Consider the following 20,000-nt stretch of genomic DNA (forward strand, 5'->3'; position numbering starts at 1 on the left):
GTGTAGCCAATATAAATGCTATCAAGAAAGATGGACGTATGTGGAAAAAGGCAGATTAAATACAATCAGGTTTACAGGCAATTTCATGAAATGTGATTTTAATAGCCTATACAATTTTAAGGCTTGGGCCTTGGGCAAACTATTAACGAGTCTTTAGGGCAAAGAAAAAAAACTTCAATATGGATTTTTTTCCTGCGGCACACCTGCGCAGCCATGGCACATCGTTTAAACGACAGCACACAGTTTGTAAAACACTGCCCACAGTTTATAAAACATTGCTGACCACACGGTTTAATCCACTCAGCTCGAACCCATGATACGATCTACACATTGCTTTAGACCGCGGTCTCCCACCCAGCCTCCAACTACGTGATTGCCCAGTTGTGGCCTCCAAACACATACTGTACACGTGCTTTCTCCAGTGCTACGCACACACACAAACCTGCTCTCTCCAATGCTACTCACACAATCCCTCTCCCAACAACTGCAGCTTTGGCCCATCCCAGCTGAACCCAGTGACACACAATGTCCCCAAAACCACTCGAGGCATAGTCCTCTCCCGCAGATGAGATATGCCAGCGTCATTAAAACACACATGCATGCACACACACACACACACACACACACACACACACACACACACACACACACACACACACACACACACACGTACAGATCATGCTGGCGCTGTTATCTGCTATCTCCCCCTGAACTCGTGCTGTTTTTTAATGGGGAAGCAACAGGGAGAGCTATCAGAGGGCTGAGTTGTCCAGATTACTGTACTGTAGGTGAAGAGTGCAGCCATGCTGTGATAAGGACTATTGCTTAATCACTGAACACTGAGGGCCGTGGCTGGCGAAATTTTCTCTGCCTGTAAAATCTTGATCCATGACAGCGCAGGCGAGTTGAGAGTATGACTCGTGTTTTCAGGCGGACACTCTCTGATAAGCTGGCAAGGCCGGAGCAGTGGTCGGCTGGTGAGGTGTCTGACCTGAGACTGTGGGCACAGAAATCTAGTCGGCTGGGCTCCACTGAGCCACAGTGGGGTACGGGGCTGGGAAGATGAGAGGCAGCGGGATGTTGTGTGTGTATGTGTGTGTGTGTGTGTGTGTTAGTGTGTGGGCATGTGCATGTGTGTGTATCAGAGTGTGCATACATACACACTCGTACAAACATAAGCACACAAAACAGTAGTCTACAGGGGGGGCAGGGTTGAGCAAATGAAACTCAGCAGGATGTGGATGTGTGTGTGTGTGTGTGTGTGTGTGTGTGTGTGTGTGTGTGTGTGTGTGTGTGTGTGTGTGTGTGTGTGTGTTGTGTTGTGTTGTGTTTGATCGGCAGGTTATCACTCACCTGTGAGAGAATGAGTTTCTCGAGAGGTTCAGATAGGAAAGATCAGCACAGCATCCCCTTAGCAATGCCCCGAACAGCTTCGTGAAAGACAGCGAAAAAGAGAAAGATGGAGAGAGTGAGACAGGGTGGGAGATGGAGAGAGAGAGATGGAGAGAGTGAGACAGGGTGGGAGATGGAGAGAGAGAGATGGAGAGAGTGAGACAGGGTGGGAGATGGAGAGAGAGAGATGGAGAGAGTGAGGAGGAAGAGGGATGGAGAGAGTGAGACAGAGAGGGAGAGAGAGAGATGGAGAGAGAGGGAGGAAGAGAGATAGACGGTGGATGTAAAATGGGAAGATAAAGAGAAGTACAGAGACGTGGTTACAGATACAAAGCACTGAGTTATCAAAAGTCGTCAAAAATAAAAAAAAACCTGTTACAAAAAACCTCATTCACGTACACATACGCACACGCATACAGTATATGCACATGCACACACACACCATACACACCAGGGTTGTGCAAAATTCCAATTCAATTCTTGAATTTCACTTGCATTTCAATTGAGGTAGCAAACAGGAAGCAGAACTGCAATTTGAATTTTGCACAACTCTGATACACACACACACGCACACACACACAGTAGTCTCTAGTCATATCAGGGAGCAGATGAGAGTTTCTGGCAGAGCCCAGCTGTGCCTCTTTCCATCATGCAGGCAGACCCTTTCATCATGAGCAGTTTATAACTGATCCGACAGCCAGCACTTACTGAATCTACCACACAGTCTGTCCCGGAGAGATCCAAGTGCACCAGGCAGTTTGGCTGGGCCAAGAACAAGTAAAGGTTCTGCAGGGAAAAAATGGTTCTTATTAAACTGTGACCCGGTAAGTGCAGATTTGTATGCATGATTCTGTGTCTTTGTCTTGCATTTGGATCTGGAACTGTTTGTCCATTTATCTTTCTCTTATCCACAGTACATTTGTTTGGGTGGTAACATTTGGCTCGAGGCCAGATCTGGCCCTGATGTCATAGCCCTTGTAAGGTGTTCAGGTCTGTGGGACCCGTTTTCAATGTTTGCTAAAAGCTAAAATTGCTTGTTATGGCTGTATTGATTTAAAGCCTAATAATGTGGTGGGTCCACCAGACCCGGGAACATTGGCTGAGTAAGAAAAAAATATGAACACCTTACAAGGGTTAATGTGGGACAGATCAGTGCCTCATCAGGGCCACAACTGGGCCAGTGCTGTGCTATCAGTATCCAGACAGGTGCGATGCCGACGTTTCTCACCGTGGCATCCTCGCCAGACAGCACCCCGGGATTCTTGCTGAGGTCCAGGTGCAGGAGGGAGTTGGAGTAGTCGTCACTGGAGCAGAGCGCCTGAGAGAGAGACATCACACCTGGGGGCAGGAGGAGGAGGAGGAGGAGGAGGAGGGAGGAGGAGGGGGGGGGGAGAAGAGGGATGGAGAGAGGGGAGAGAATGAGGCAGTTTGGGGATGAGTAATGTGCAAAAAAGGGAAGCAAAAATAGATAGACCGTGCAAAAACACCTCCATCAGCCACTATTAGAATGTCAGTGCGGAGGCATTACCATTAGAATGCGGCTGCCCACCCTGCCCCCCTCTCTGGTGCTAAAAATCATAACCCGATGTCTCCATTGACTGTCACTTATCCTTAAACAGCGTCGGGGCTGGCTGGCAGTGGGACAGGCCCATATGGCAGTCTGCCCTGGCCAGAGTCACGCTGGTCTGCCCACTGGGCATGACAAGAGAACAAGGGGCACCATGCCGTCCATTTATCACTGTCCGCAGCTGCGGCAACTATCAAAGATTTACCGCTCAATATCACTGCTGTCAGACACGCAGACTCCCCGCTGCACGTTTCTCTACCTCGCATTCAAATTGCCGATGTTCTTACGGAAGAGAGTGTGCGAAGGGTGCGAGCGAATGCACCACGCGCCAGCATCACATAAAGTGTTATTGCGGGACGGAAATGAAAGGTCGGGAGTAGGAGCTGAGCCAGGAGCTACCGGAGAGAAAGGTAGAGAGAGAGAAAAAGAGAGAGAGGGACAGCAAGGGAGAAACACATGGCTTTGTAGATACACCAAGCTCTCCTGCCTGTGCAGGTTTGTTTACGAATACACGGCAGCCACCACATAGATTGGTTTACTGATTTATGGGGACACGGGGGTTTATCAGATTTATTCCGCCCCGTGGGCAGCGCTTTCATGATGTTTGCTGTGTCCTGTTATTCCTTTGTCAATACAGCTGTAAAGACTTGATAAAGTTCTCCCTTTCTCCACCACTCTCGCCAAACAACATGGATGGAGGAAATTGACTGTTTTTTCCATTCATGATCTTTTGGATGCTCCTTGCCCCTGCCATGCTGCCCTGTCCACCCCGTTATAAATTGTGTATTGATTGGAGGATAAGCTGCTGGACTGATGCAGTGGCAGACCGTGTTTTTTTTCTTCTTTTTTTAAAAAATACAGCGACCAGCATGTCAACAGGATTACAGGAGATTGGGAACTTGTCCACCAGGGGGTGCTGTCTCCCCAGGGAGATAGCACAGCTGCACACACCCTTAGAGGAGAGGGAGGTCTTGGAGAGGTTGAGCAGGCGTAGACCTTTGTTGAGGCGGCACACTTGCTGGATGAGATTGGAAACCCCTGCATGGGCAGACACACACACACACACACACACACACACACACACACACACACACACACACACACACACACACACACACACACACACACACACACATATATAGTTATATATATAGTTAGTCAGGTGGAGAGCTACATGCATGCATACAAATGCTGACACAAATTCATTAAAGAGCATGGCTGCAGTCCAGATTGCCGTTAAGTGTAAGCTGCACTGACTGTGTATGCACACACACACACACACACAAACATGTTGATTTAATGAAGAGTGGCATGTGTCGGCAAGAGAATGATGAGTGATCCTGGCAAAATACTGAGCCTCTGACCCTGGAGAGGGGGAAGACCGTTACAAAGGACATAGTCTCACACACACACGCATACACACACACACACATGCACAAACTCAAGCACACACACATAGGCACATAAGTGGCAGCACACACAGACACACACACACCACCCTCAAACCAACAAATAGAAAAAAATACCACAGAGAGAGAGAGAGGGAGAGAGAGAGGGAGAGAGAGAGAGAGAGATGGGGGAGAGAGAGAGAGAGAGAGGGTGAGAGAGAGAGAGAGAGAGAGAGAGATGGGGAGAGAGAGAGAGAGAGAGAGATGGGGAGAGAGAGAGATGGGGAGAGAGAGAGAGAGAGAGTGAGAGAGAGAGAGAGAGTGAGAGAGAGAGAGGGAGAGAGAGGAGGGAGAGAAGCCGGCACAGGCAGCTACCACGTACACACCCACATACAGACGGAAATAGAGATGTAGGGCTCTTACGCTGACAGACAATGACAGAAAAAGCAGAGTAATAAAAGCAGAGAGAGAGAGATGAAAGCAATATCTACCTTGGCTGTCCAGCGTGTTGTGGGCCAGGTTTAGGGAGTGGATCACTGACGCCGGGTTCTCACACAGAGCCGTGGCCATCTTCTGAGGGAAATCCCTGCCCGGTGGACCAACAGAGAGACATGACACCAGATGAGACTGCAGCCAGGCAGAGTCCATCAGACACATGATCAAAGACCAGGTGGGTGAGGGGGTTGGGCTAAGGGCTGAGGGGCTTAAACTGACAGGAAGAGATGTGTCGACAATCTGCAGATATCAGAGACTGGTGGCGTGAGACAGGGTGGAGATGCGGGAGAGTGACACTAACTGGGCTATAAGGGCCCGTGCCCCCAAGAAGATCATAGCTTTGATACCCAGAGAGCTCATATGTTAGGACAAACTATAAAGTATGCTATACTGAGGGGGAAGAATGAGACTTAATTTTTTTTATGTCTGACTGCAGTGTGTCAGTCACTGATTGAATCAGTCCTCACATTCAAAATTGCACTCTAGTACAACTTCCTGACAATGAGAAGCTGGAAAAAATCTGCAAGAATAATCAAACTGGCAACCCAAAACACTGGCACCTCTCAGACATTTATAGATATGCAGCAGAAAGACAGGCAGACTCCATCAACCAAGAATAAGGACCCTTCACCAATCCTCTCAGCTGATTCCATCAGGCTGGTGTTTCAGAGCACCTCTGGCCACAGAAAGAACCTACAAACACTCTTTCACTCCCACTGTAATACGTATGTTAAACAAGCATAAATACATTGTCACTACATTATAATTCAGCTTAGCACAGATACTCTTCTTTAATTATCTATGACAGTGTGTGTGTGTGTGTGTGTGTGTATGTGCTTTAAATGTTATGTGAATCTTTTACTAATGCATGTTTTCATGCACCTCTAACCCAAACCTTTATGAGCCTTAAGAAAATGTTCTATCATTATGTGATAGAAAACATAATTTTTTTGATCATTGAACCTTTGAAATATACCTACTGAACTTCAAGTCGCTTGAGATAAAAGCATCTGCTAAATGAAGTAAAGATGGACTAGGGATGCCCAAGGAGGAGATATGTGTGATGAAATGTACACCTCTGTGGCCTTGGGATAAATGTACTGTATATCAGCTGAGTGATGAATGAAGAATGTAAGGATGTCAATGTGTGACTCAGTGGTCTGAGAGAACTAACGATTTGAGGCCGGCATTTTCCAGGGTGACCTCCTCCAGACTACTGGACTTGCTGACGGTGTGAAGAACCTGCTCCACCACCTCCGAACCCTGAAAAGACAGGTCAGAAAGGCACTCAGACTTCTGTACCTGATATACTGTATGCAAAACACTGCATCTGGTGTACTGTATACCAGCACTGACAAACAAATACATAAACAACAACTAGAGCAGACAGAGAGATACTGTAGAAACAGGCAGAGGAGGTGACAGAGAGAGAGAGAGGGGGAGATAAAAAGGGGTACTGACAAACAGAAAAAGAAAAAAGAGAGAAGTCACACAGGCAGACAGGATGGAAACTTTGGAAAGGAAGTCTGGATAGGAAACGGAGGAGTCAAAGGCAGACACTGAGCCAAAGGGCAGATACTAAAAAAAACTTTAAAAAAGTGCCCTACACAAATTTGCCTTAAGTGCCCTATACCAGGTCATTCAGAGTGAAATAAACAACACATGAGAGAGGAAAAAGGGGTTGTTACCAAGCGCAAATCTTTGCAGTAGAGTTTGGTGAACCACGTGTTGTAAGCCATTGAAGCCACAATCACAGCAAGATCCCTGTGAAAGAAAGACAGGCACAACTCAACGACTCAAAGATAAATAGCAAAAGGAGAGAGGATGCGAGGAAGAGACTTTAATATTCCAGAACCTCAAACAACATATTCAGCTTCAATCCCCTCACAAATAAAGTATTCATTAAACAAACCCAGCGCTTTCCTTTTTGCCCCACTGCCTCTCTCGCTGGCAAGCAAAGCCTCAGCTACACCACATGAATAAAGTCGCTGGGGACTAGGAGGCATTATGGCCCATTATGATTCATGGGCAAAATGACAGATTCAGCAGTAAATTTCTCCCTGAGAGGGTGTCCGGTCCTGAGGAGGAGGAGGAGGAGAAGGGTGAGGTGGGGCTGGGGGGCTCTGGAGGATCGATAGAGAGACGGGCAGCCAGGGCTGTGGATAACTCTGCGCCAAGTCCCTCCGATACAGCTTTTAATCCTGGCCACGGGCCTAAAACGTTCTTATCCTGCGCTGGAACCAGAGCCGACAGCACCGACTGTCCACTCCACAGCCATCAGCAACCAGGAGAGAGTGGAGGAGAGTGAGAGAGAGAGATAGAGATAGAGATAGCATGGTGGTAGGAGGAAGAGAGGGAGAGGGATGGAGAAAGAGACATGGGTTGAGGGAAGAAGGAGGGGGGGGGGTAAGGGCGAAGGGCAGAGAGGAGTGAGAGAGAGAAAGAAAGAGTGAGAGAAAAGAAGTGCTCTTTGAGAGGAATGCCCTCCATTACAATATGGCTGATGGCTGTGTTCTCATTTTCTCCATCACGGCGAGGGAAACTGCTCCTCGTGTTGCCCAGAGGCACATAGCTCTTCTCTCTTCACTGAAGCTCTCTCATGGAAAACCAGCAGCTAACAGCAGATAACAACTAGTGATAAATACCAAAAAAACAAACTACTGCTGCTTATGCCCTGTAATTCTCTCTGGGTATACAGACGAGCTTCGTGTTGCATTGAACCACTCACACACACACAAAGACCTCAATCTCTTCAAGGTCATATAGACATAGATTTCAAAATAGAGGGAATTCATACGTTCTTTATTCCATAAAGGAGAGCCTAATTGACAATATATTAAATTTGAGTACACAAATTTGACTACACAGATTCCTGTTGACATTCAACAAAGGCTGTTTCATTTTAACAGGCGCAACAGTAACCCCTTTCTCTCAGCTGAAGTCATCAGATTCTCTTACCTCTGACATGATTTTCAAACAATGGATTAAAAAGGATGGAACAGTGTTTCAATGTAGCATCACTTAAATCAGCCGCACCATTAAACATGCCTTGTGCGTCTGGGTTCATGTGGAGGCTCTTGTAGTAAGGAGTGGGGTTGAGGTGTGGGGGGGGGGGGGGGGGGGGGGGTGGCATGCGTGAGCTCTTTCAAAGCAGGAGCGCAAACTCGCATGAGACGCAAGCCAAAGAAGAACAGATGAGAAGCACTCGAGTCAAACTCACAGGAGACGCGACAGCGGCACAGCACAAGCACGGTCAAAACAACCGCCGCTACGCTCACTGCACACCGCGCGACTGACACAGAGAAAAACACATCAACAACACAAAAATAAAACACGAGCATCCGCATTTTAACTCCGGCAGCAGTCTCTGTACTGAGGAGTAGCACAAAGATAAAAGAAGGGGGCGCCGACAATGGCGCGAAGCCCCAAACGACACACTGCATTACCAACCGAAGGATAAAACCTTCCTTTGAAGTGTGCGCAGCACGGGGCACTGAGGCTAACCTGCTTTCACCAGCGGCGCAGACACAACACTCTGCCCGGGCAAACACAAAAATCAGCGGCTCAGCACAGACCCATGCTGACCCAGATCAGCCAGTTCAAACAGCAGCGCTCGGGCTATTTGTGAAAGAGAGAGGCAAGCTAGCCAGGGCCTTCACGACACACAAAGCCGGGTGTGAAAATCGGGGGGCTATTTCAGGAGCGAGCCACCACTTGATAAAAATAAAAGAGGTGAGACGACATGCAGGCGACAGTCAGAAGAAAGGCTTTGTGTCAAGCTGATAAATCGGTAACATGTTGAAGAGAAGGGGGGGGGGGGGGGGGGGCATTGGAAAACATGGGCCGGATGTAAAAAACCACAAGCCTGCAAATGCAGAATAAGTAGTGGTAGAGGATATGTGTGTGTGTGTGTGTTTGTTTGTGTGTGTGTGTGTGTGTGTGTGTGTGTGTGTGCGCGCGCGCATGCATGACAGAGTGTGTGTGTGTGTGTGTGTGTGTGTGTGTGTGTGTGTGTGTGTGTGTGTGTGTGTGTGTGTGTGTGTGCGCGCGCGTGTGTGTGTGTGTGTATGTGTGTGTGTGTGACAGTACAAGTTTCCAGGCAACTCTGTGTGGATGTGAGCATGAGTGATCCGCCTTACCGCAAGTGTGTGTGTCTTTGTATGAGCGGTATTGCAGGAGCAGGTATTTGTGAGGAAGTGAAAGAGAGATCTAAAGTTTGAGGTAGAACACAAGACCAACACAGAGAAACCAGTGTATAAAAATGGCATATGGTCATACACAGTGGCGGTCACGTCAGAATCCACAGTGACCACCTCCGCCTACGCTGTATGAAGACCTGTGTGAAATGTCGCTTACTTCTTATGGGAAAGAGAGTTACCTGCTTTCCAGGTGACTGAAATCCAGCAGGTTAAACTCCCTGTTGTCCTGGGAGTGGTAGATGGTGTCCACATCCTAAGAGAGGGGCGCACAAGGTCACATTGGTGTAAACACACACACACACACACACACACACACACACACACACACACACACACACAGAAACCAAGTATTCAAGTATTATGAACATGTAAACACAGTGACTCAGATTAATTTATTTATTTTTTAAAAAGCAAAGCCACTGGCCCACTGAACTTCCTCACACACACACACACACACATACACACACACACACACACACACACACGCACACACAGAAACCAAGTATTATGAACATGTGAACACAGTGACTAAGATTAATTTTGTAAAAAGCAAAGCCACTTGCCCACTGAACTTCCTCTTTGCAACCAATGCCATTGTAATCGCACAAGGCTGCGTACGTCTCTGAAAAGCCTCCTGGGTAACAGAGAGAGAGAGAGAGAGGCAGAGGCAGAGAAAAGAGAGAGAACAATAAAAAGAAAAGAAGGATACACTAGAAAAAGCGAGAGTAACACTTTGGAGATGTGAGGAGGAGAATAAAATCAAGGTGGTGGGAGGAAAAGAGAAGCTTAAGAGGAGTAATTGAAAATGAACAGAGGAGTAAATAAGAGGTTTAGGGGGAGAGGAGGGAGAGAGGGGGAGAGAGGGAGAGAGAGGAGGGAGAGAGAGGGAGACGAGAGTGAGGGAGAGGAGAGAGAGGGAGAGAGAGGGAGAAGAGAGTGAGGGAGAAAGAGGAGAGAGACAGAGGAAGAGAGTGAGGGAGAGAGAGAGAGAGAGGGAGAGGTGAGGTGGATGGACAGATAGAGGTGAGGAGAGGCGGCGGAATCCAAAAACAGGATTAGACAGCCGCGTTAACACCAGAGCGCAGCCACGCGTCCGTCCTACACTCTGCCCCATTGGGACTGAATGTGGGATGATAGTGGTTATTATGTGGCTGACTCACAACTGAATGAAAATGTTGATGTGTGTGTGAGACGACTGTGAGCATACTGTGCGTTTTGTGGTGTGAGCTTGAATAACTGGGTATATTAAGTGGCCATGAGTTTCTGTTTACGCACAAGCAAGTGTGTGTGTGTGTGTCTGTGTGTCTGTGTGTGTGTGTGTGTGTGTGTGTGTGTGTGTGTGTGTGTGCATGTGTGTGAGAGGTGTATTATTAGGGGTATTAAAAAGAGTATGTCTGAGCGTCTGTCTGAGTATATGCATTTATCAGAAAGAGGAAGAATGTGTTAGTGTGTTAGTGTGTGTGTGTGTGTGTGTGTGTGTGTGTGTGTGCATGCGTATGTGCGCATGTGTGTGTGTGTGTGTGTGTTTGTGTATTTGTGCGTATGTGCGTGTACCACTGAGACAGTACAAGTTTCCAGGCAACTCTGTGTGGATGTGAGAGCGATCCGCCTTACCGCAGGCTCTCTGTGCCTCCACGGACGCCTCTGAGTTGGGGGAGAATTTGGGCCCCCCCTCTGTGAGTTCTCCATCTACCCGACAGATGGGGGGCCTGCAGTAACAAGGAAGACAAGCACGGCAACGCAGTGAACAAAAAAGACACACACACACACACACACACACACACACACACACACACACACACACTTCCCAGCACTTTCAAAATGCCTTCCATTTGAGTGTGTAGAGGACAGGAGCTAATGTCTTCATTACCCCCCTTTCACCAGTATCATTACGGAGTCAATGTTTGTAATATTAGCTGTCTTTTTAGCATGCGTAGAGAACAGAGGAATGTCAGAAACAAATCACAGACGCCTTTATGAAACACTTTGAGTACAGACACATTTGATCAAGCGGGCGAGGGGAGGGGGGAGAGAGAGAGAGAGAGAGAGAGAGAGAGAGAGGCACGACCGCAACAGTGACAGGAAATAAGAGACAGAGAGAGATAGAAGGATGGAGAGATAGAGAGAGACAGAGGGAGGGAGAGATGGAGAGGAGAAAGGGAGAGGTAGAGGAGAGAGAAAGAATGAAACAGAGGGGATATGAAAAGACAGGTCCAGAGAGAGAGACGGTAAGGACAAGTGAAGCAAAAGGGAGACGGAGAAAAAGAGGGACAGAAAGAGAAATACATAGAAAGAGAGGAAGGACGGGGGGGGGGGGGGGGTACTGTGTCTCACTCACGCAAAGATGGAGTTGTTGAAAATCCGTGAGAGGGCAAAGTTGACGTGGCCAATGAGCTGATCCAGGTGATCAATGCACTGCAATCTGAGGGAGTAGGTGGCCTTGTCCGTCTCTATGACAACCTGTGGCGGCAGACATTTCAATCAAGTACTGCAGTCTCAAACACCAGGAACCTTGCACCAACTGACAGATGGAGCACCTAAAACAGCAGGGCGTCCCAGCATGCCTCACCTGATACTCTGGGTAAGCATTCATTCCCCGAATCTCCAGGAAGTTGAATGTCTGTTCCACCTACAACCAAAGGAAGAATTATTCCAGAGTTACTATAGGTTAGTCCAGTAATAAACACCTCTTGTTTAAAGTAAAATCTGGCAAGATTTGTGTGAATAAAGAATAGTGAAGTGTGAATAAAGAAGTGTGAATAAAGAATTGTGAAGTGTGAATAAATAGTAGTGAAGTTGATAACCTTGGTTGGTAGTTTGGCAGCCAAAAGGTAAAGTCTCCATGTTGTCAGAACCTGAAATGTAGAGATAAGGCCTTATTGATCTCTGACTTACAGCACAACAATGCAAACACTAGTTTCACAAAAGAGACTCTTGTACAAACATGGATGTCTGATTTTACTCCACATTTTGTCAATACTTAAACAGGATAAAAAAAATATATAATTCAAACACAATTAAAGTTGGCCACAACATTGGCTAACTTGACATCCATACAGATGGAGAATAGCTCCTCAAAGACTCAAATAAGAGCTTCCTAATATCAACATTCTTGTCATTGTAGATGCTCTGTCTCGTCCCCAGACCCTGCTTGTTTACCTAAATGTTAAACGAATGACACTTCTAATCTGGACGGTACACAGAAACACATTCAGCATTCTGTCAAAGCTGTCATTGCGAATCAAAGCTACATTGCAAAAGAGTTTGGTTTGAGGATGAGACAGATGTCCAGACATTATCTCACTACATTTGATTCATTGTTAATAAAGACATTCAAAAGTAATGTTTTCTTAATATGATTTTTTTTAGACCAAAGAGCAATGCTATCAGGCAGCTTTATGAATAAATCATAGCATTTTTTCTGCAGTGGAAGTATTGCCTCACTGAAATTTGATAGAGACACAGGGAGACGGGGGGAAATTGAGCCTCTCTGTCTTCTTAGCTGGGAAATGAGGGATTATGTGAGTATGGACAGAGAGAACTACGGTGATGGGGAGAGGGAGAAAGAGGGAGAGAGAGAACAGAGGGAGAGAGAGAACAGAGGGAGAGAGAGAGAGGGTGACACATGAAAGGAAAGGGTTTATGTTTGTTTGTGTGTGTACAGGGGTATGAGATTCTCTGTGTACTTGCTTTTATGCATAAGTGTGTGTGTGTGTGTGTGTGTGTGTGTGTGTGTGTGTGTGTGTGTGTGTGTGTGGGTGTGTGTGTGTGTGTGTGTGTGTGTGTGTATATACAGAGAGAAGAGAAGAGTCTGGGCCAGTCTGCAGTGCTACTTAATCTCATTCATAATTCAAAGCCCTTAATTAACATACTCCATTTAGACCCTCCCAGACTACACCTCCTTCACTCTCTCTCCCTCCTCTCACACACACACACCCTTTAACTCACACACCCTGCTTCAACACCCCCACCACCATCACCACCTTGCTTGATTAGACTACCACTATTCTCTGTCTCTCCTGTCCTCTTTTGTCCCCTCTGTCTTGCCATACTGTAAGTCAGAGTGTGTACATTCCTCCTGTTCAGCTCTCTCCCTCTATGACTCCCCTTTATTTCGATTATAGGCCCTCTTGGCCATAACAATCTCTCTCTCTCTCTCTCTCTCTCTCTCTCTCTCTCTCTCTCTCTCTCTCTCTCTCTCTCTCTCTATGTCTGTCCCTCTCACTCTATCTGTCTCTCTCTGTTTCTCTTTCTTCTTTGCTCGCAGGCCTCTATTCTTTTCTGCTCTGTCGCTTCCAATTCCTTGCGGTCTCCCTCCGATGAATCTCTAATGGCGTCCCGCTGTGAGGGAGAGGGAAGGCGATGGAGACACCAGATTTCCCATTAATAAAGTCCTCAGATTCACTCCTGCTCTCTCTGCCTCTCTCCCCTCTGTCCAGCCCTCTCAATCGTTCACCCCCATAGGTCCTTCACTCTCTAGTCTTCGTCGGGTTGGTGTTGTGGATGGGTGTGGGCAGTTAGGAGAAGGACCAGACCAGACAGCATTCAGAGCAGAGGCTAAAGGACCTGTCAGAGGGAGACTGGCACACACACACACACAGTGTGTGTCTGTGTGAAAGAGCAGGGCTCAGTAGGGAGCTATTGAAACATTGTTAGCCACATCAAATTCCCTGACAAGCTTGAGAACCAACGTGTATAAACATATTGTAGCACACACACACAAAAAGAGAGGGGGAGAGACAGAGAGATGGATAGAAGAGGGCAGGCAAGAGAAAGACAGAAAGTGATCAATAGGCTGTTATAGTTTCTAAAGAGAGTGAAAGACAATGTCAATGGAGGGGGAAAAATGAAACAGAAGTCTGTTTGACGAGGAACAGTCGTCTACTACGCCGTACGCCACATAATCTGTGATCCTCTGCAGGCTTTGTTATCCGAAAGAGGCGCAGACAAAAGATCAGCACATAAACACTAGCATCAAATATTGAGTCCTCGTGGCGGGTTTTGATCTGTTTATGAGTGCGCTAAGCAATGCTAGGGCTGGATGCTCCGTGTGTGCGCTGCCCTGGAATAACGCATAAATTAGAGCACTTCAAAGGCTGCGGGCCTACAAATTCCAAAGGGGTAGGAGGAGGTCTGGGCTGCTAGCGCCAAAATATGCACAATGAGGATTTCTCCTTAAATGCGCTCCCATGAATAATGAACTGTATCTGTATGGGCTGTGTCTCCATGAGCTTTTCTATATATATATATATATATACATATATATATATATATATATATATATATATATATATATATATATATATATATGTATATATATATATATATAACCGAGAAACAGTTTGAGAGAGTTTTGTCGTCTGGTGCCTGTCTGCTGGAGTGGAGTTAAATTGGTGTGATCTAAGCTCTCTCCAGTGAAGCTGGATTTGGCACCTTGCTGTCACAGATGGAGGTCAGTGTAGGTTCAGTCGCTGAGGGACGGCTGTCAGTGTCGCCCTATCACTGGCACTTTGGAGGGCACAGAGGGCCTGGCTCCCCGGCTGGGCATCCAATCGGATCAGTCTGGGGTTGGGTGGGGAAGAAGGAGCGGACTTCTTAGTCTATCTGCCTCCTGCATCCAATCAAGCCTTCGGAGACAGTGTCTCGCTGATGAGAGCTTTGGCAGTGGCCTCCAAGTCATGGCACCAAGTTAGTTCAAAGGAAAAGTGAGCGACTGAGAGAGAGAGAGAGAGAGAGAGAGAGAGAGGGAGGAGGGGTAGGAGGAGAGAGAAGAGAGAGAAGCAAGAACGAGTGGCAGTTGGAGAGAGTGAGGGAGGAGGGTGAACGAATGAGAAGAAAGAAGAGACAGGAGAGAGAGCAAAGGGAAGAGAGAAGAGAGAGAGGAAAAGAGAAGAAGAAATGAAAGAGAGAGAGAGAGAGAGAAAGAAAGACAGAGAGAGACCGGCTGAGTAAGGCAGAGAAGGAGGAGGAGGAGGAGGAGGAGGCATGCGTGGAGGAGGCGGGGGATTATATTAATCATAAGTCGCTAGGATCTTGCTGACTCTCTCCCACTTCAAACACGGTCCAGGATTCAAAGGGGGAGCCGGTTGCCCAGGACACGTCACTCGGACCCCCGTGGGGCAGGGACAGGGAGACCTGGAGCAGTAGGGGGCAGACTGGCTGCCTGCCTGGCTGCCTGTGGGTGACACATCACAGCCTACAGCCATGGAGCCATGGCCAAAGCTGGAGCTGCTGCCCTTGGCTGCTGCACCCGCTGCTCAGGTGAACATGGTTCACAGAACATGGCACAGGGCTTTAACAGAGGCCTAAGGGTTGCACAGATGCCCCAGGTGCCGCTCTTTTCAGAGAAGGACAGAGTGTCCTATGCGGACGTGCCCCTAGGGATATCAAACTGCTACACCAAGTCTTTCATTTAATTTGCGATCAGGCTACTGAATTGAACACAGGGTAGTTACATGCAATCAAACAATTAGATTTCACCCCAATTATACTCTTTACTTCAATTAAAAATGTCATGGGAACTGTCTACTATGATTGAAATCCATTTTTATGAAATCAGAGAGGATAACCTGGAGTATTTGATTTCGATCTGATTAAATCTGTCATGTAATTAAATATTCCACTGGAGTTTGAGTTGGAGTTTATAACTTACATTGTTGCAGAACAGAATATTTTATTAGAATGTTCAAAACTCCCCTGCAGAAGGGTTATGGGAATTGTATTTATACTTGTTCACTTCTATAAGGCTCTGCACTTATGTAAAAGTAAAATTAATGTAAAATTAAATTAATGTAAAATTAAATATTCCAAATTCTGATAATAGTGCTTTAATCAGATTGGTTCTGCACATGTACTGTAGCCACACTGATTGATTGTTTCCGTGTAACCGCACTGTAATTTATAATTTTAATACTATTTAAAATTATATGTTTATTTAGTTCATTTAGGTTTATATATTTTATTTGTATTTCATTTTAATTATGACTTGTGTATGTTCATCTGTTGTCTGTGACATTTGTGGTCTATGACATTGGCTGTGTGTATTGGACTGGTAAGCAGCTAACAAATTGCCCTTCTTGAGATCAACCAAGTTGTCTGAACTGAACTGAAAGAATCTGAGGGGGGCAGAAGAGAAGAAAGCAAAAGAGAGACATCGCGAGAGCAAGAGGGTGAGGAGGAGAGAAAGCCTGGCTTAAAAACCTCTGCTCCAGATTCACTAATGAAAAGATGAGACCCCCATATCAAAGCTCCACTGTAACACATAGGCATAGGGACGTAGGAAAGGCTAGATAAATAGAGGAGAGAAGAGGTAGATGAAACTTAATATTAGCACACAGAGAGAGAGATTATTGTATTCACATATTTACATACTACCGGTATGCATTTAATTGGCATAGGTGTAGCATCAGTAATCTGTTTAATCTGGTGTGTTTGCCAGTGAACTCACACTGTCTGTCCCGTGTGTTCCCTTCAATGCTTTATCAGTACGTGGCCTATATTTCTGCTGTGCTGCCTGAGCTTATTTAAATGTGAATTCGGGCAAGTGAGAGAGCTGAAGTCAGAGAGCACTGATAACAGGGCTTTTATATCTCCTGGCCTTTTCCGAGCCGCTGGTGAGGAAAAGCTAACCAATACGGCCTGCCCTATGCCAAATGACCTTCAGAGCCCCCCCCCCCCTCCCTCTCTCTGTCTCACTTCCTGTCTCACTCTTCCTCACTATCTTTCTCTCTCTGTGTCTCTCTCTCTCTCTCACTGTCTTGTTCTATCAATCTCTCTGTCTCTCTCTCTCTCTCTCTCTCTCTCTCTCTCTCACTGTCTTGCTCTTCCCTTCTCTTCTTTTGTGTCTGTGTGTGTGTGTGTGTGTGTGTGTGTGTGTGTGTGTGTGTGTGTCATGGATGGAAGTGAGTTGAGATAAGGGGAGTGAATTGCTGCTGCTTCTGCTGCATCATAACTCCCTCACACTAAATGAACTCTGCTCCTCCCAGCATCACCCCAGCACAATCTGCATGGTTTGAAGCATCATCTGGCTTTAACACCAATTATTTCCAGCAATTAAGGATCGAGCCACTGCAGGTCAAACTGTTTCCCAATCCCAACTTTGCATATAAAGAATAGAAAAGCTGCACATAACCGCATAGTCGATGCTCCACTTTCCGAGGAAATTGGCAGAATTACTATAATTTAAGATAATAATGTCAGATGCTTATAAACCTGATAACTAATAAAACGCATAACTGTTTTGCTTGTGAAAAGACAGCAGGCAACTGAAGGAGCATTTGTTTGTGTTGTGAAAGGCCTATACAAGAGGTTGTGATGATGTGGAACAAAGATGTACCGCATCCCACTGTACCAAATTGATTAGTTCGCCATATTGCTTTGGTTTAGTCTGTAAGGTCTAACACTAGTGTGTGCCCTCACTACATCCTTAATTTGTGTCACTAAACTGAACGAGAAACCAACAACACACATAGCCATGGCTTTGGAAGACTCAACACAACATTACACGACACGACACGACACGACACGACACGACACGACGACACGACGACACGACACGACACGACACAACACACTACAGTACACTACTCTACACTACACTATACTACACTAACTTTGGATGCAAACAGCTGCTCAGTGAATAAATGAATGTGCCATTTGGGATTTATTTTTCAGCCCAGCAGGTCCAGGCAAGAATTAAACGGAAGTGCTTAGAATCAGAGCTACGACCACCACAAAACATTCAGTAGAGACATATTCTACTTTGGTGCAGACATTTGTAGACTACTTTAGAGAGTGAATCATCTAATCAGCATGAAATGCACTGTAGTGTAGCTTCTCCACTTAAGGACAGCATTTTCCTGCACAGCTCTGCCACTCGGACACTTGTTTTGAATTACAGTAGTAAGGACTCCATCACTGGCATCCATCAGAAGGCTCTCTCTCTCTCTCTGTCACGGGGACATGCCTGTTACTGCATTAGGTGGAGCACAGTGGTAGCGCAGTAAGTTCTGAAGTTAAAGAGGAAACATCCCAGGGATATGAGCGTTTGTTGCACTTTTAATGTGTGTGTGTGTATCTGTGTGTGTGTGTGTGTGTGTGTGTGTGTGTGTGTGTGTGTGTGTGTGTGTGTGTGTGTGTGTGCGTGTATGTGAGTGCTTGTGTGTGTGTTAATGTGCATGTGTGTGTTAATGTGCATGCAGCGTCCCAGCGATGAGCAGTGAGTGTGTGTGAGGGGCCGGGGCAGAGCTCCAGGAGAGGGCCCGTGGTGTCACACGCTGTAGCGATCACAGCCCCTAATCGGCCCATTAATACCCCGGCCAGGCACGCCGCGCCACTGGAGGCACACACGGAGCGACAGAACAGGATAAATAATTGACGGAGGGGTGAAGGCGACAATTGGGGCATCAAAACACATCAGATTTCCTCCAGCGCCCTCTACTCTCCTCCTCTTTTCTTCTGCTCTCCACTTGCTTTTTTGCTCACATCACCCCATTTTCTCGACCGCACGCTTTTCATTTTGGATGCCCTTTGATAGCAACATCCTCGCTCCCCGTGCTCCACTGTGGCACACTCTGCTTCTGTCTCTGCTGGTGTTTGCTGAGATTTCACAGCACGTTTGCACAGTGTTGGGTTTTTCACATCTTTTCACGGTGCTTTTATGTGGTGGAGCCAGTGTGTGTCCATAAGTGTGTTTGTGCATGTGCATACGTCTCTGTGTGTGTGTGTGTGTGTGTGTGTGTGTGTGTGTGTGTGTGTGTGTGTGTGTGTGAGTGTGTGTGTGTGTGTATGTGTGTGTGTGTGTGTGTGTGTGTGTGTGTGTGTGTGTGTGTGTGTGTGTGTGTGTGTATGTGTGTGTGTGTGTGTGCGCGCACGCGTGTGTGGGTGGCTGGGTGGGGTGAGTTTGCATGTGAGCCGACTTGTATGCATGTTACATGTGGCCTCTGGCTTGAAGCTTGATGTCTTGCTGAGTGTTTGTCTGTGGGCATGGTGTGTGTTTGTTTGTCTGGGTGTGTGTGTGCGTGTGTGTTTATCACTGTGTGTTTGTATGAGTGTGTGACTGTGAGTGCCTACAAGTTTGTGTTCCTGTGTGTGTGTGTGTGTGTGTGTGTGTGTGTGTGTGTGTGTGCGCGTGTGTGCCAGCCAAGTCTGGTGGGCACAGCCGACACACAAAGACAGCTGGATACCAGCAGTCGAGCCCTCAGGGAGGACGGGGGTGACAGACAGAGGGCGTAGGGCTCTCTGCTGCACAAGGGCTCAGCACATCTCTTTCTGACAGGGTGGAGCACACTGGCACATACAAAAGCCACCCACGTCTTCATGCTTGCATATCATTTGCATGCATGCACAGTACACATGTATGTGTGTTGTACATGTACAATATGTAAGAATGTATGTATGTCTGATGTTGCCTGATATTGGTATAAGCCTGTGTGTGTGTGTGTGTGTGTGTGTGTGTGTGTGTGTGTGTGTGTGTGTGTGTGTGTGTGGGTGCTTTCACATGTTTATTGCATTTCATCATTTCATATCAGTTTCTCTTTGCATGACTATGTACAAGCTTTTTCAGTATCGGCACAGCAAACTTTGGCTTTGATAAGAAGCCGAATAAATGTGCCGCCTCTCAAGGCTGCCCTACCAGGGATGCGCTGCTGGGGAAAATGAGCGAAGACAAAGATGCCGAAGATAAGACCGGGGAGAAGAGAGAGAAAGAGCGGAGCAAAAAGAAAGAAGGGGGAGGGGTGGAGGAGACGCTAATAGAGATGGACAGATAGTCACAGAGAGGAAGAATACAAAGAGAGATGGAGACAGAGTGGGAGGGAGGGATGGAGGGAGGGAGGGAGAGGAGGGAGAGGAGGGGTCAGGATGGCCATGATTTCCAGAGGATGGAGTACAGATGAAACAAGTGGGGCGGTCAGGGAACAGTGACGTCTGGAGCAGAGCCTGAGAACTGAGCTGGACCCG

General features: G+C 46.9%; 1 protein-coding gene across 3 annotated transcripts in view; it reads right to left on the minus strand.

The window, feature by feature from the left end:
• carmil3 (capping protein regulator and myosin 1 linker 3) overlaps nucleotides 1–20,000 on the minus strand; it is a 54,853-nt gene that overhangs the window by 31,020 nt on the left and 3,833 nt on the right. For all 3 annotated transcript variants that reach the window (XM_042093399.1, XM_042093409.1, XM_042093396.1), the window contains exons 3-15: nucleotides 11,846–11,896; nucleotides 11,611–11,670; nucleotides 11,380–11,501; nucleotides 10,656–10,750; nucleotides 9,605–9,675; nucleotides 9,221–9,294; nucleotides 6,531–6,606; nucleotides 6,017–6,105; nucleotides 4,839–4,933; nucleotides 3,911–3,997; nucleotides 2,621–2,730; nucleotides 2,101–2,178; nucleotides 1,354–1,430 (exon numbers count right to left, since the gene is read on the minus strand). In XM_042093399.1, the coding sequence (XP_041949333.1) occupies nucleotides 1,354–1,430; nucleotides 2,101–2,178; nucleotides 2,621–2,730; nucleotides 3,911–3,997; nucleotides 4,839–4,933; nucleotides 6,017–6,105; nucleotides 6,531–6,606; nucleotides 9,221–9,294; nucleotides 9,605–9,675; nucleotides 10,656–10,750; nucleotides 11,380–11,501; nucleotides 11,611–11,670; nucleotides 11,846–11,896 (1,085 nt within the window). The remainder of the gene's footprint in view (nucleotides 1–1,353; nucleotides 1,431–2,100; nucleotides 2,179–2,620; nucleotides 2,731–3,910; nucleotides 3,998–4,838; nucleotides 4,934–6,016; nucleotides 6,106–6,530; nucleotides 6,607–9,220; nucleotides 9,295–9,604; nucleotides 9,676–10,655; nucleotides 10,751–11,379; nucleotides 11,502–11,610; nucleotides 11,671–11,845; nucleotides 11,897–20,000) is intronic.

The sequence above is a fragment of the Alosa sapidissima genome, chromosome 1 (assembly GCF_018492685.1).
Source record: "Alosa sapidissima isolate fAloSap1 chromosome 1, fAloSap1.pri, whole genome shotgun sequence".
Classification (NCBI taxonomy): Eukaryota; Metazoa; Chordata; class Actinopteri; order Clupeiformes; family Clupeidae; genus Alosa; species Alosa sapidissima.